Raw genomic sequence first — 14,388 nt, forward strand, 5'->3', positions numbered from 1 at the left:
AAAGGAAGTTCAATATAGAAAAGATATATTTTGCACTCCTTTCTAAAAGTAGCTTAGGCCATGCATAATTGCACTGCATTGTTGTCATTTGCTCCATTAGTAAAGCATAAAGACATAGAAAAGCAAGCAGGTAATACTGGTAAACTGACAGGTGTGATACCCTTATTATCTCTTCAGCTGGTGCAGAACTCATACATATGCCCATTGCAAAACCAATGCTAATGTGAGCATATGCTGTAGGAAGCAGCAGTGCCCTCACTGCACGGCACTGTTGTCCCCAGGGTGCAGATTGTTCCTGCTGTGGAGCAGCAATAATTGGCTCCTACTTTGCATTATCAGACCAGGGATGATAGACACAGAAAGATGCAGATCATTCAACTGGGTGATGGCTCTCTGCCCACATCCTCTCTTTCTCACACGCACGCAGAGATCCAGTAAACAGTACACAGTTTGGTATTATTGGTGTTATTTAGTATCTGTTGCATTCAGACACATACTCGAGCTCTTCTCTGCATGTGGTCTGTGTTTTGAGAGTTTGCTCCTGTCTGCCTCATAAAGGAATTTTGTGGTTGCCATCGCTGTTGCGCACATCCTGAATTGTATCCTGGGCTGTTGCATAAACAGCATCTCTGAAGTCCCAGTCCACTGCCAATATAACTTTTCTTTCTCATTGTCTGTGAAAAGCCCTCTCTTCCACCCTGTCAGACTGGGGAAGGGATAGAAATACACAAAATACCTTTTGTTCCTTAAATGTGGCATTTTCATGTATGTTCCCAGTAGCACCGTGATCTAGGGTTTTGCTCAAAACATGAAATTCATGCTGTGAAACACCTTTGCAAAACATGTCTGTTGGTGCTGTATTGGACCCACAGCTGGCTGTGAGATGCCCTACCATTTTGACCTGCTAGGGGAAATCACAGTATCCCATCCTTTTAAAGAGGCCTGGGCACTAGTTTGGCTTTGGAGATTGTTTGGTCCCACTCTGACTCAGTCCATCTGCATGTGCTTCATGAGGAAATTTGCAGAAACATATGTAGTGATCGTGGTTTCTTGCATATTCATCACAGTAAAGATTTAGCAAATTTAGCAAAGTTATGAGACTTACAAATGAGACTTACGGACTCAGCTCTCTTGCCTTTATATACTGGGATGATATATTTGTTTAAGTTTTATTCTGTACTCAGTATGGTCACTGGTCAGACAGCAGATGAAGAAATACTGATGAAAAACTATGTCATGATGTTTTGCTGTATTTTATGTAAGTATTGGAAATCCTAAAATAGTTTCCACGGTGCACATGGTAAGGACTACAAACACCTCACACTGGTAAGGTGATCTCAGGACTGTGGCCAAAACACTAGCTAACAGGTGAGGCAAGGCTCTAGCTTCATGCAGATTTAGCTTCTGAAAGTCCAAGCAGGTGGGAAAAGCAACACAGCTCTCCTTCCACAAGCAGAGGGAGTACCCTAAAAGGCCTAGGAGCATCAGCTAGCCACAGGTTTGCATTTCTCAGCACACACGTATGTGTGGAGCTTTTCTAAATGAGCAGGAGACAAAGTGGATCTCAGAGAAGTTTTCATTTAGTCCTGTTTGTACTCTGACCATTTGCAGATGGGTTTTACATTGAGGATCCACTATGTATGAAAAAAATAATACTAGATGTGTTACTTTCGTTATTCTTCCTTGTGAGTGTAAGTGGACAAGTAGCCAAGAAAAGAATTACGTATTTTGACTTTCGGACCGTTCCTTTGTGGTCCTTCCTGACATTTTCCTAAGCAAGTGAGGCGTGCTCCATTAAAGCAGCTGGCTGGAAAAACCACAGTCATAAAGTAGTTTTCAGTGTCTTACTGTTAAACTGAGAGGCTATTTCAAGGAGTTCATATGGATCTATCTTGAGCTCATTAATGCTAATTATTTTCATTACTGATTTGGAGAAAGGATAAAAATCACATGTGAAAAGTGTGTGCGAGTCTAGGCAGATACTGGAAGAACTTTGGTTGCAAGAAATCAGACTTCAAAGGCAACACTGGCAAATACTGTAAGGTTTTGAAATCTCTGAGACAAAACTGAAGTTGTGAAGTACTACACTTAGAAATGAGGGAAGAAATGAGCAATTAGAAATAAAGAATGACTAGCACTGTTAGCATGACAGCTCTGTAAGAGAAAAACAAATCAAACTGCATTGTATTTCTAGCTGATTATGAGAAAACAAAATGACAAATCTTTCTGCATGGCACATTAGCTGTTCTTTTAGCTACAGGTCATTAATGAGAAATAATCATTCTTCAGACAAAACTGGTGAGACCTCAAGTATGGAAACTATGTGCAGCTATAGGCGTATCACTTTCACAAAGACAGAAACAGATTGAGACCAGAGGAGACCAAGAAAACAGTACATTGTTCAGAAAATGAATGGTTAGAGGACAGGCAGTGTAAAGATCCGCTTTAGCATGTCTGAACAATGAGGGAAATAAAAGAAAGAACAACTTAATTTGCAGTAAACCCCAGTGCAGCATACCAAGAAATGTTGCAGGGTTTCTTTTTTCTTGGAGATGTTTGACAGAGGCCTGGGGCAGAAAGCTTACTTGTCTCTCCCTTTGTTTCCACAGAGGATTTCTGGACACCCATTCAAGGTCTACATTTCTATCAGTAGCATATAACAGTACTGCCATTGCTATTGCCTATTAGGTTGTGTGACTGTTAATTTCACAGGGCAGCAGCTCTGCAAACATTTCTTCTGCCCTGCACTGAGGCAGGTACGCTCTCCCAGGCAGAGTGATATGCTTAGCTTTGCAATGCGCTTACTTTTACTGATGTTCTTCACTGCTGTGAATCCTCTGACACTGCTTTTTATTACCAAACTAGCCATTTGGTTTTAGGAGCTTTTCTTTTGCTATGCAGAAACAATCCCTACAAGTTATTTAATGAATTTAAAAGGGTGGAGAAATAAAGAAAAACACTGAAGAAAGCAGATTGGGAGTTCTGGTTTGATTAGTCATGCATATAGATATGCATATGCATATATAAATAAATACATTATTTATTGTTGTCTTTTTTATGTTCACAGGGCTACAGCTACTCATAGGGGCCAAGTAATATTCAAGGATGCCTTAGCACAACAGCTGTGTGAACAGGGAGGTAAGAGCCACCATCATATTAAAAATATCTGACAAATGTGGTTTTGCATTGTACTTGCATGTCAGTGTTACTCATCATGAAATTTATTTCACAGAAAACAGTATCAGGATCTTTCATTCTTAAAACTGATTCACTGGCTTCATACTTCCCATTAGTTATCTGAGAAACCTCTGTGTCCTCTCTGCTAAACACTGAGGAATCTACAAAAGTTAAAGTAAATCCTATTGCGTTATAGACTTACCTGAAATCAGCTTGCAACAACCAACATTTGCCTTTTTGTCAAAACCACAAGCTGAATTTGAACTCTCAGTGTATTAGCTAGAAGCAAAATATGCAACATGCCTGGAGCAAAAGCTCTGCTTACCATCCAGCTCACACTTTTGTGTGAACCTGTCTTTGTGAAGAACCTGCCTTCCCATTTTGTGAAAGTAGGCCATCAAATTTTTGCCCATCACCTAGAGCATTTGATCATTTTTAAAGCTAAGCAAAATGTTTGACTTACACGAACTTTAAAAATATAATTGTTTGCACAGCTTTTCATAGATACCCTTTTCATAAATAACCTAAAAATGAATGTCCTGTTGTCTACAAACAGTACACTGCTTTAAACCTGCTTCATTAAAGCAGTGGGAAGTAGAGAAGGTATCCGTCATTTTTTGTGCAAGAGAGAAAGGCATTTCTGTACTGATCAATGTTTTTTCCACAAAATTCCAGTGATATTTCCGTATAAAAAGAGACAATAGAACATGGGCCAACTGGTCTAAAATAAATATTTCAAAATCAGAAACATTTTGTCATGTTAACAAACAAGAGAAAATCACAAAAAAAAACCCCATATATTTTCAGGCAATTAGGTCCATAGGTTTTTTTTTTCCTATGATCTATAAAATGGCTTTTGTAGTAAGAGGCTGTTGACCATTATTGCAGAAGCATATATTGAGTTATTCATATAAAGTATGAATAGTAATGAGGGAAAAATATTTTGATTTTCAATTTCAGCATTTGAGTTTTCAGTATTGTAAGAAGTAAGAAGAGGGGTTCAGAGAGGTGACTGAGGATGTTAGTTAACAAGCTGGGAAGTTAGTTATATTTGAATGAATTAGAAGAAAGTAACACAGGTGCTTGAAATCAGAAATTAGTGATGTAATGATCTGAATGGAAAGTGATTGGGCCAGGTGTGTATTGGTATTTTTACTGTGTGGAAGGAAAAAACATGGAGAAAACACCAAAATGCATCTGGTATTAAGAACAGGAGATGAATTGTAGCCCTATAATGTGGAAGAGTAGTGTTCTGGTGACTAGTATAAGGGGATTTGGGAACAGAAGCGCTAGCAGGATCACAGTTTGGGATGTGCTAAGGAGGATGGTGAGGATATCTCACACAGGGTACTTGCTGAATGGACACAAGACAAGAGTGCAAAAACTAATATGTAGAGTTATCAGCATAAAATTATGAAAAGCCTCATAAGCAGATGAAATTCTCCAAAGCAGATCTGGATAGTGAGTGCACCACAGCCAAAAGCAGTGTGTGGTGGCCGGAACAGGTAAGAAAAAGAGAAGGAAGTAGAAGACACATTGATGGCAGAATGAGAGAGCCAGAGAGCTGGCAGTGACCAGCCCAATGAAAGCTACATGCAAGCAAGCTGGAAAAGAAATACATGTCTGTCAGTGTCAGAATTGGCAGCATAGTCAAGAAGAATTTAGGAAAAGCTAGAAGAAAATACCTTGGTAAGCAGAGACTAGTGAGTAGAAATCCATCCATGCAGGCTTGACTGTCTTTTCTTCAGACTTGCTGTACCAGGAGATTTTAACAGGAGAGCTGACAGCAGAAATTGTAATTCTTTCACCCTTCTCTGCTTTTCCAATTTTGGAGCATAACCTAACCTCAGACCAACACTTTAGAAATATTTATATTGGTTAGAAAAATGTTATGGTCTGTGTCCTGTCCCCAAGTTCACAGGGACTCTGTGAACAAGGAGAAATGGGATTTGTGTATCACTTTTGTGTATAGAATAAAAAATGCTGAGATGTGCCATCCCTGGGCCTTCACTGGCTGCTCAGCTGTGACAGTCCCTGTGCTTCCTCCTCCCACCCAGCCACTGTTAGCCATGTCCTGCACAACTTGCCTGAAAGGGTCTCTTGTCTTCTGCACCTTGTCATAGTCTTCTGCATTCTCACAACTTTTGTGTTTTCCATGATTTTTCCAACAATTCTCTTTGCTTCATGCACAGTCACTTCGGAAACCTTCTGGATTTGTCTTCTCCAAAATGTGTGATGCCATTGTTGTAACTCTGCAAACGTCAGGTTTGACTTAGTCAAGGATCACACAGAGGTACTGTTCTATGAGCAGCTGACACCGTATGACAGCCATGTAATCAATCATCAGATTTCCCTGCAATAATGATGTTCAAGCTTCTCAGAGGTTCTCTTGATCCATTTTTTCCTTCACCTTTCCTACCTCATCCACAGCTTTCTTGACTCAGATAGTCAACCATCCTCTTGCCCGTTGCCCTTCCTCCCATCCATTCCAGCACCAGGCTCTCCTCTGCCCTTTTGTCCTTACTTCTTCAGCAGACAGCATGCATTGTGAATCCCCCTAACCAGTGTTATAACTCTTACACTATAGGGATTAATTTTCCAATCGAAATACAATATGCTTCTTTTTGAAGCAAACCTCAGTTCTTTTTTTTGCATGAAGACAATCACAGTTTAATGTAAACAAAAGATTCTTTCATAAAGAATTAGTGATTTAGATGTAAATATCATATTAAGATATATGCAGACCAGCAAGGTAGATTGACATAAATGAGGTTTTATGGTCTGTTTCTGGCCCTAAACGTTACCATACTGAAATGTTGTAGCGAGTGATATGGCACATTAAGTAAAGAAAAGAAAAATACAGAGCAACTTCCTAGATTTATTACAGGACATCTTTTTAATAAGCATGTTCACTGGAGATGATATCAGACTTTGTAATAACTACTACAAAGGATGTACGCGATGACATGACAGTAGCATGGAATCTCAGAAACCATGTTCACTGTGCCTGTCCTCCCTCAGATGTGCATTAGTAAATCCTAATACAGTTTTCACTGCATTTGTGCAGTGAAAGAGAAGTGTAGCTCTTATTTTGAAGAGAATTAGAGTATGATAAAAGGTAGTGTTAAGGGATGGCAGTTTCAAACAAGCAGCCCTATGTATAATGTAAGAAGTGATGCCATAGGGAAAGACACCAAAGAAAGTAAAATAATTGCTTGGAAAGCTGTGTGTTCATCACATATATTGAATATTTTAGGAAGCTAGAGAGATCTTTGAGAATTGTTGTACACTTTAAAGTTTATAAGGATTTTACTGGATAGGAAGAAAGGAGACATAAAAATTATCAGAAAAATGGTTAATCCCGCACAAACAGGCAAGAAAATTGTATAAGCAATGACAGAAAAGGTAGATGCCTTATAAAAACTTCTAAGGGCAAATAAGGATATTAATGACTGATGATATTCTTGTCATTAACAATAGCTTTAATTAACAATATCTTTAACTTGTTGACCTAATAGCAAAATAAATGACAAATAAGGTAAACTTGTTATTGTGTAGATTTATTCATATTTATTTCTGGCTCGAGTAGAGCAAAAATCATACATTAATAAGCAACAGCATAATTAAAATGGAGTTGGCAAAACATCAGGCCTGGCTGCATTACTTTGTGGAACTGAAGAGAGTTTAGGTCTGTATGAAAACTGAAATCCTGCTGCAAGGAACAGCTTGTGTTGCAGGTATGAGTATTTTCATGTTACACAACCCTGCCTGCCTTTACAGAACCAAGCAAGGTGCTAAAGGGTCAAGGAGACCATTGCCCCAGTACTCCATGTAACTTCGGACCAGCAGCACTGTTCTTTGGAATAAGGACCATACTGGGAGATTTGTGAATGTGTTAGTTCAGACTGACTAGAGAAGAATCTCAGAACGGTAAAATCTAAGAGATGGAAATGATGAAGGATGTTGTTCCCTCCTAGTGCAAAATCACTCCTTTCAGCATGGTTCCCAGAATTTCATACAATTTCATACTCAATGCCACAAATTATAGGATTGGAATTCCTTTGTTAAGAAACCACTCTACAGTCTGACAGATGTCTCCATATGAAAGTAAATCCTGAGAACTGGCCAACACTCTCTTTTATTTGATGGCTTTTGCCTGAATGCTTGTAGAAGCCCCTTTAGGTGTGTTTTGTACCTTGTAAAATTTAATAATGCTCTGAAAAAAAAAACCAAAAAAACACAACAAAACAGACTGCAAGCTCTCAGGCTTGACCAGAGCAGTATTTTACAGAACAGAGACTGGAGTGTAGAGCTGACTTATTGTTCCTTGGCTTACGTGTCAGTGAGAATAATGCAGCCTTCAGGCAACACATTGACTCTTTCTAGGGGAATGTTCAGCCTCTATCATTCAATAACAACTTTGTTTACTAGTAGAGAGAAAGTATTTGCAGGAGTCTAAATAAAAGCATTAATTTTCCTTTTCATCTTCATCTGACTGCTAATGACAAGGAGATTAGACTTTTTCATAATCTACAGAACAGAATATACCTCTCTGCACATCTCGTTTGTGATGCATTGATGAGCAGCAGCTAATGGCTGCTGGCTTTTGAACCCTAAGTAGAGTTTGGGGAGAATTTAAGCATTTGTGTTACTGTAATTCACATTTCCTTTACATTAAAAAAAATTTTGGGGGGTAGGGGGGTGAAGAGTTTTCTAGTGTGTTTTAAGAGTATTTTCTTATGCTGTATTCCCTATCTAACTCTGTACACACACTTTACCCACAGATCTATGGAGTACGGGTGTCAGTAGTACAAACTGATGTTGCTCAAACATGTGCTTAATTTGCATTGTGCTAGCTCTTTTTATCTGAATGGAGGCTCGTTTTGCTTAACAGTTAGCCATTAAGGTGTTCAATGAGTTTGGTTCATATTTTTCCACTGACATCAGAACCATCACCAAATCTTTTTTCCCTTCTTATGTTCCTTTACTTGAAGATGACATCCCCTTCCCACTTCTCTTGTATTTCCCTCCCTTCCAGTTTAACCAAAACAGGACATATTTTTCTGTTGGCTTAACCTTTCAGTAGCCTTACTTCATCCACAGAAAATTTTAACCTTTTACTCCAAACGATGCCTTCATTCTCCCTCATCCCATTGACACAGAGCCCCACAATGACCCCATTGACTTTTGAATTCCCCATTACTTTCCTCAGAATTCTCACGCTTCCAGTTTGACTGTTGCCTTTCTCTCTCTGAATCACTTTGTATTGTGTACTTCTGTGCTTTTCCTTACCAAAGGGATAGCCTTGTCTTACAAGGCAAGCATCATGCTTTTCCTTACATTTTCTCATATTGTATTTGCTCATGGCTTTCGGTTTGTGAACTCTGTTGAGCCCCGTTTCCATTCTTCGCTTAGCACTATTTGTCTCTTGTAAAGCTCTGTATAAACTTAGGGTGCTAGTTAAAAATCAAATAATAAATTAATTTACTTCTTTTTTAAAAAGTACACAATTCTCATTCAAGTTAATACGCATTTTGGAGCCACACAAATATTGATTTTCTATTTAAAACAACCCAACTGTGTTCCTAAGAAACATCTAAGAGAGTGAAGCATGGTTTCAAAAATGAACTAAGATGACCTTTCTTTCCCCTCTCAGTCTGAAGTATTGTATAATTCCTTTTAAATTGTGAACGTTTTGTATCTTTGCACTGTATAGCTACTCTGCACCATATCAGTTTTTAGCTTTGTCATGTTATGCAAGGAAACTCCATTTGACTTCAGCAATGCTATATGGCCTGCTTTACAATCATATTGTTTCAAAATAATTCATTCTATAAATTGATAAAAAAGCCAGAGCTGAAAATGTTTACTACAATTGGTTTTTTGTGATGTTTTGAATTTCTGTTATTTTGGGGACCTTAACTGCACCACTTGAAGATCAATACACGGCTGTTTTGTAATAAAATATAAAATGCAATACAGGAATTACTTACAGTGAGATTAAAGTCTAGATTTATCGCTCATTAAATGGTACCTTCACAGCCTTTTGTCGTATTCAGCTCTGGAATTTGAATTACAAATGAGATGAAAGAATACCTGAGGCAAAACTGGTTGAGCTTCTCAGATCCTGTAAAGATCTGGGAAACATAACTGCTCCTCAACAGAAAGTCTTTGTTTATAAGAACATCATTTTGTCCAACAGTAAGTGTTTGCTTAATTTCATCTTTAGTTATTTTAAATGAGTGATCAGTAGCACTAGTATGTGACTTCAAAATTTCCTTCATTTCAGTCCTTTGGTAAGCAGGGTTTTTTGCGACATACTGTGCATATAATTGAAAAGCTGTTTTAGGAAAAATTCTCACATCAAAATTTTTATTCTTTAATCACATAAAGAACTAGTTATATTTTTAAAAATGTTGAAGTCAAAGGGGTTAGCAAATGTAAATATTCCAAGTTTGTGCTATACATGTGTCTTTTGGCTGAATGCTAAAACCTTGAATAACTTCAGAAAGGTATCATTAGTGCTGCATGTATCCGGGGCTGGACCACCTTCGACAGAAAGGCTCTTCCAAAGAGCGATGCCAATAAACCTGGGTTAAATGACAATCTAGTTTTTCATTTTTTGAGGTCTAAACTGCTCTTGTTAGAGAGGAAAGGCTCTTTCAGTTGAGTTATTCTCAAAGGCAAATGAAATCTGCTTGGCCAAGTAATGAGTCTGCCCATGATGTGGCCTGACACAACCATCCCCCTCACAGATGAGTGCTAGCAGAGTGACTCTCAGTCACACCTGTATTCACAATGGATCATCCCTTTGTGATGATCTGAACTAATGAAAAGGGGTAATAGAAAGCATCAGAGACAGTGGCTTTATTTTAAGTTTAACCTCTTACAGCATCCAGAATATCTCAAATCCTATGCCATAATGTACTTATTTTCCTACAGGCAAAATCCAGAACAGCTTTCATTGCTCAGGCTGGGAAATAATACATTTCTTCTGTGCAAGTAGTGTTCAGAAGTTTTCCAGAGAAAGTTATACAATTCTCTATGGATAATTTTCTTGCATAAAAAAGAATGGAGCAAGTGAGCTACGTAAAGAGGAAAAGATTTCACATCTGCATGTCTGCGATTTCTATTCAGCATCAGACTGCCTTTGCTCTTTGCTGCAGTAAAGCTTTCAGTGGTTCTGTGATTGTTTTCAGTGTTGTCTATATGTGTATATGTGTGTATATATATATATATATATATATGGTGAATGGATGGAGTAAAACCTGTTGGTCTTCCAAGTTGTAAGTAAGTTGAATCAAAGGTTTCTGTCTGAGCTAAATCCAGACTGCTTGCCATCCTTTTTTGTTCTACAGATACCTAGGTTGTTTCTTGCTCAGTCTTCTTAATCACCAACTTCCCCATGAAATGTTGCAGTTTCATTACAGAGTGTCACGCCTCCATGCAAACCCAGTGTTTAAGGAGAAAGCAGGAAGAGAAGAACAAAATTCTTGAGATTTTTCATAGAATCATAGAATAGTTAGGGTTGGAAAGGACCTTAAGATCATCAGGTTCCAACCTCCCTGCCATGGGCAGGGACACCTCACTCTGAACCATATCACCCAAGGCCTCATCCAACCTGGACTTGAGCACTGCCAGGGATGGAGCATTCACAACCTCCTTGGGCAACCTATTCCAAGTCCATTTTTGTTGGACTTCCCGTTCAGATGGCTGTGTGTGAGGGCTCTACACAGATTGCTGCATTCGTTTTTGTGTGTATTTTTAATCTATTTTTAATCTGTCAGATGTTACACCAGAAATTGCAGTACTTCAGTAACTTTTTTTGCAAATATGCTGAAGAAATCAGGAGTACCAATACGGTTTAGGTCAGTGCCCAACAAGAAACAGAGAATCTTCAAAAGAATCCTGACTTCAAAAAGGTCCTTTTTTGTTCTATTTACCAAAGAGCAAAACACAACTGGAAATATAGCTGCATGGGTGAGGTGCTGAGAGGCAAAAGAGGTAGCTGCTTCCCTGAAGTTTACTTACATGCACCCTTTTTACCTCCATGAAAGAAGTATAACTTACTTTGAATTTAAGATTGGGCAAAGCAATGGATGTAGTAGCTACCAAGGAGTATCTAGCACACTGCATAGTCAGTCACCTTCTAGACTTCCTCATGTTTATCTTATGTTACACAGAAACTCCTGTTGCAAACTGTTAGAAGAAGGCTACTTTAAAAGTTTTGTCATTTAACCCCATGCCCCCCATGCAGTGCGTCATTACAATATTCTACTGTTTCCTAGAAGACGAAGACCTACTGGGGAACTGATTCACCAATGAATGTAAAAATGTGCTCTAAAATAAGTGTTTGATTCAGTGAATTGAGGGATCAATCTGTTACTTGTTGTCCTAGTAATATTAGGATTTTTTCTCCCAATAATATAGCTAGTAAAATGTTGTCCAGTTCAGTATAAATGGTCAAAGTGTGGCATATTTACCTTGCTATTTCTTTTGTTCAGCCTAATTCCTACTCTCTTTGTCAGTCACTGAATTACTGATTCTTAATCCAAATTATTTAGAATATCTCATAATCTTAGACTAGAAGTGATCTTTCTTACCTTGCCATACAACCATTTCTGTCTTTTATTTATTACTGATGTTAATTTTAATTAGAGAATATGCATTTTTCTTTCCTGTTATATTTTTATAACTTTTGGTATTTATCATATTTTTCATAATTAAACTATGGGGATAATTTACTTAAGAGAACATGTACTGTGCATTTTTTTTGTGCTAAATCAATTTTTAATGCTACAGTTACGCCCTGATCATAGAAGATATTCATGAATTGTGTGTCTTTGTTCTCCACAGCCCCGACAGAAGCTCCCTTACATCCTCACCTAGGTATGTGATTTGTCATTCTTATTACTAAAACTCAGAATAACTAACTTTCATATAATAAACAATCTGTAAGGTCATATGAAACTAACTCTGGGGAATTCAAATAGAAATGTTGCTCATATAAAGTGAATTGATTTATGTCTAATTCTGATTAGTTGTTTTTCTGACTGTTATTTTTATTACTGTTTATTTATTGCCTTTGAGCCCTTGCAGTGCAAGTACATCACATTGCAGAGCTTTTTTTCCTAGCTGTGTATTAGAGCATCTGTTTGCATGAGGACTAGAGGGCTGGAGCACCTCTTCTATGAAGACAGGGTGTGAGTTGGGATTTTTGAGCCTGGAGGAGAGTGCTATGGGAAGACCTTATAACAGTCCTCCAGTACCGCCTACAAGAAGTCTGGAGAGGGACTTTTTGCAAGGGTCTGTAGTGACAGGACAAGGGCGGATGGATTTCAACTGACAGAGAGGAGATTCAGATGAGATATTAGGCAGAAGTTCTTCCCTGTGAGGGTGCTGAGGCGCTGGCACAGGTTTCCCAGAGAAGCCGTGGCTGCCCCATCCCTGGCAGTGCTCAAGGTCAGGTTGGATGGGGCTCTGACAAGCTGGTCTAGTGGAAGATGTCTCTGCCCATGACAGGGAGTAGGAACTGGATGATCTTAAGGTCCCTTCAACCCAGCCCATTTTATGATTCTGTGACCTGCAACCCTCAGTGTAGGACAGCGCTGTCACACCAGTGCTGGGAATCTGGGATGAACGTTTTGTCCCAGTGTAGCTCTGAGGGCACTGGTTCTCATGCTCTCCAAGTAGGACACAGAGCATGCAGCAGAGCTCCAGCCCTGCACTCACCGACCCATGTATTTCAATTTGATTAGTCCAGGACAGATTCTGGAATCATTGCTCAGTCTGAATAGCAGGTGACAGTTACTTCGTTCATTTAATGGAAGTATTGGTAGAGAAGGGTCTGTTTAATACAAGTTCCAGAGTTTTGGCATTTGGGGTTCTTTATTTTTTTGGCCATTATATGTAAATGATGCAGTAAATCTTGGGTAAAAATTGGAGTCCAGGTCTTGCAGACTGAGACACTCAAGGCCAGGCTGGATGTGCTTCTGAGCAACCTGATCTGGTTGAAGATGTCCCTGCTCATTACAGGTAGTTAGATTAGATGACCTTTGAAGGTTCCTTCCAATCCAATGCTATTCTGTGATTACTTTATTCTATAACTCAGTTTATATTCCTTAAACAAGATAATCCTTACTGCCAGCTCCATTTATGGCAGCAGAGAAATTCCAATTAGAGTACGGATTTTTGCTTATGACTTACCAGAATGAATCCCCTGACTATTAGAAACGCAGTACACTCACTAGGACATCTCATCTTGCCTTGTGCCAGTGTTTCCAAAATCTGGCTTTGGAGGGATTTTTTTTTTTTTGAACGTTCAGAAGGACAAACAATTTAGAGCAAAAGTTCTTTACTTTAAACACTTGGTATCAGATGTTTCTGTCCTCTGTCGGTACAAAGAATAGAATAAGAAACGTGATTCTATTGTGTATCGTGAACATATCTATTGGTCATACTATACCCAGATAAACACATCAGTCTCAAGATGATGGCTGCATCATTTCATAGCCATCACACTTCGGTGATAGATTGGGACACTTCTTAATTTTATGTGATACTATGAACCAGAGTAAGAAAAAACCCTGTAACTGAAAAGCCCTGCTTTTGTTACTAGCATAGCTTAAAACACTATTTCTTCTTTTTAAAATGCTTTACTAAAGCTGTAAGTAAGACAACACTTGTAAACACTGGATGATGGCAGAGGGATTGGAGCTGGGTGATCTCAAGGTCCTTTCCAACCCTTATGATTCTATGATTACACTGGATATTTTTTTCATATAGTGCTTTCTTTTCTTTGTAGCTGAAATGCACAGTGACAGCATTATCCTACGAGATGACTTTGACTCTTACCATCAGCAAGAACTGAATCCTGCCATGTGGTGAGTTTCAGACTTCTGGTTTCCTTTATATACATTTGAGTAAATTAAGACTTTTTAGTTATTACACGGAAGTACTTGTATTACGTTAATTCCTAGATACCACAGCTCACGTTACTGTAAGTTTATGTGTGGTTTTGCTCCATTGGGACCTAAATTATTAATTAATTGATTAACGAGTGACTGAGAAATTTTAAGCCCATTGAAGTGAGTGATAAATTCTCATTGACTTCAAATTTTGAATTAATGCAAACATAGAAAGGAGTAGACCTGAGCTCAGTAAATGTTTTTGTATGAAGATTCTGATTTCTTAAAATCATAGCTTTTGATA

The 14,388-nt window shown here is 38.5% G+C and overlaps 1 protein-coding gene across 2 annotated transcripts in view; it reads left to right on the forward strand.

Annotated features, from left to right (window-relative positions):
- The window catches only part of RELN (reelin), a 290,067-nt gene that overhangs the window by 113,053 nt on the left and 162,626 nt on the right, over positions 1-14,388 (forward strand). For both annotated transcript variants that reach the window (XM_061366298.1, XM_061366299.1), the window contains exons 4-6: positions 3,068-3,138; positions 12,034-12,066; positions 13,982-14,060. In XM_061366298.1, coding sequence (XP_061222282.1) covers positions 3,068-3,138; positions 12,034-12,066; positions 13,982-14,060 — 183 coding nt within the window. The remainder of the gene's footprint in view (positions 1-3,067; positions 3,139-12,033; positions 12,067-13,981; positions 14,061-14,388) is intronic.

This window comes from Neopsephotus bourkii, unplaced genomic scaffold, assembly GCF_033783945.1.
Source record: "Neopsephotus bourkii isolate Nb327-2 ecotype Australia unplaced genomic scaffold, CSIRO-AGI_Nbou_v1 NB_1328, whole genome shotgun sequence".
In the NCBI taxonomy this organism is placed as follows: domain Eukaryota; kingdom Metazoa; phylum Chordata; class Aves; order Psittaciformes; family Psittacidae; genus Neopsephotus; species Neopsephotus bourkii.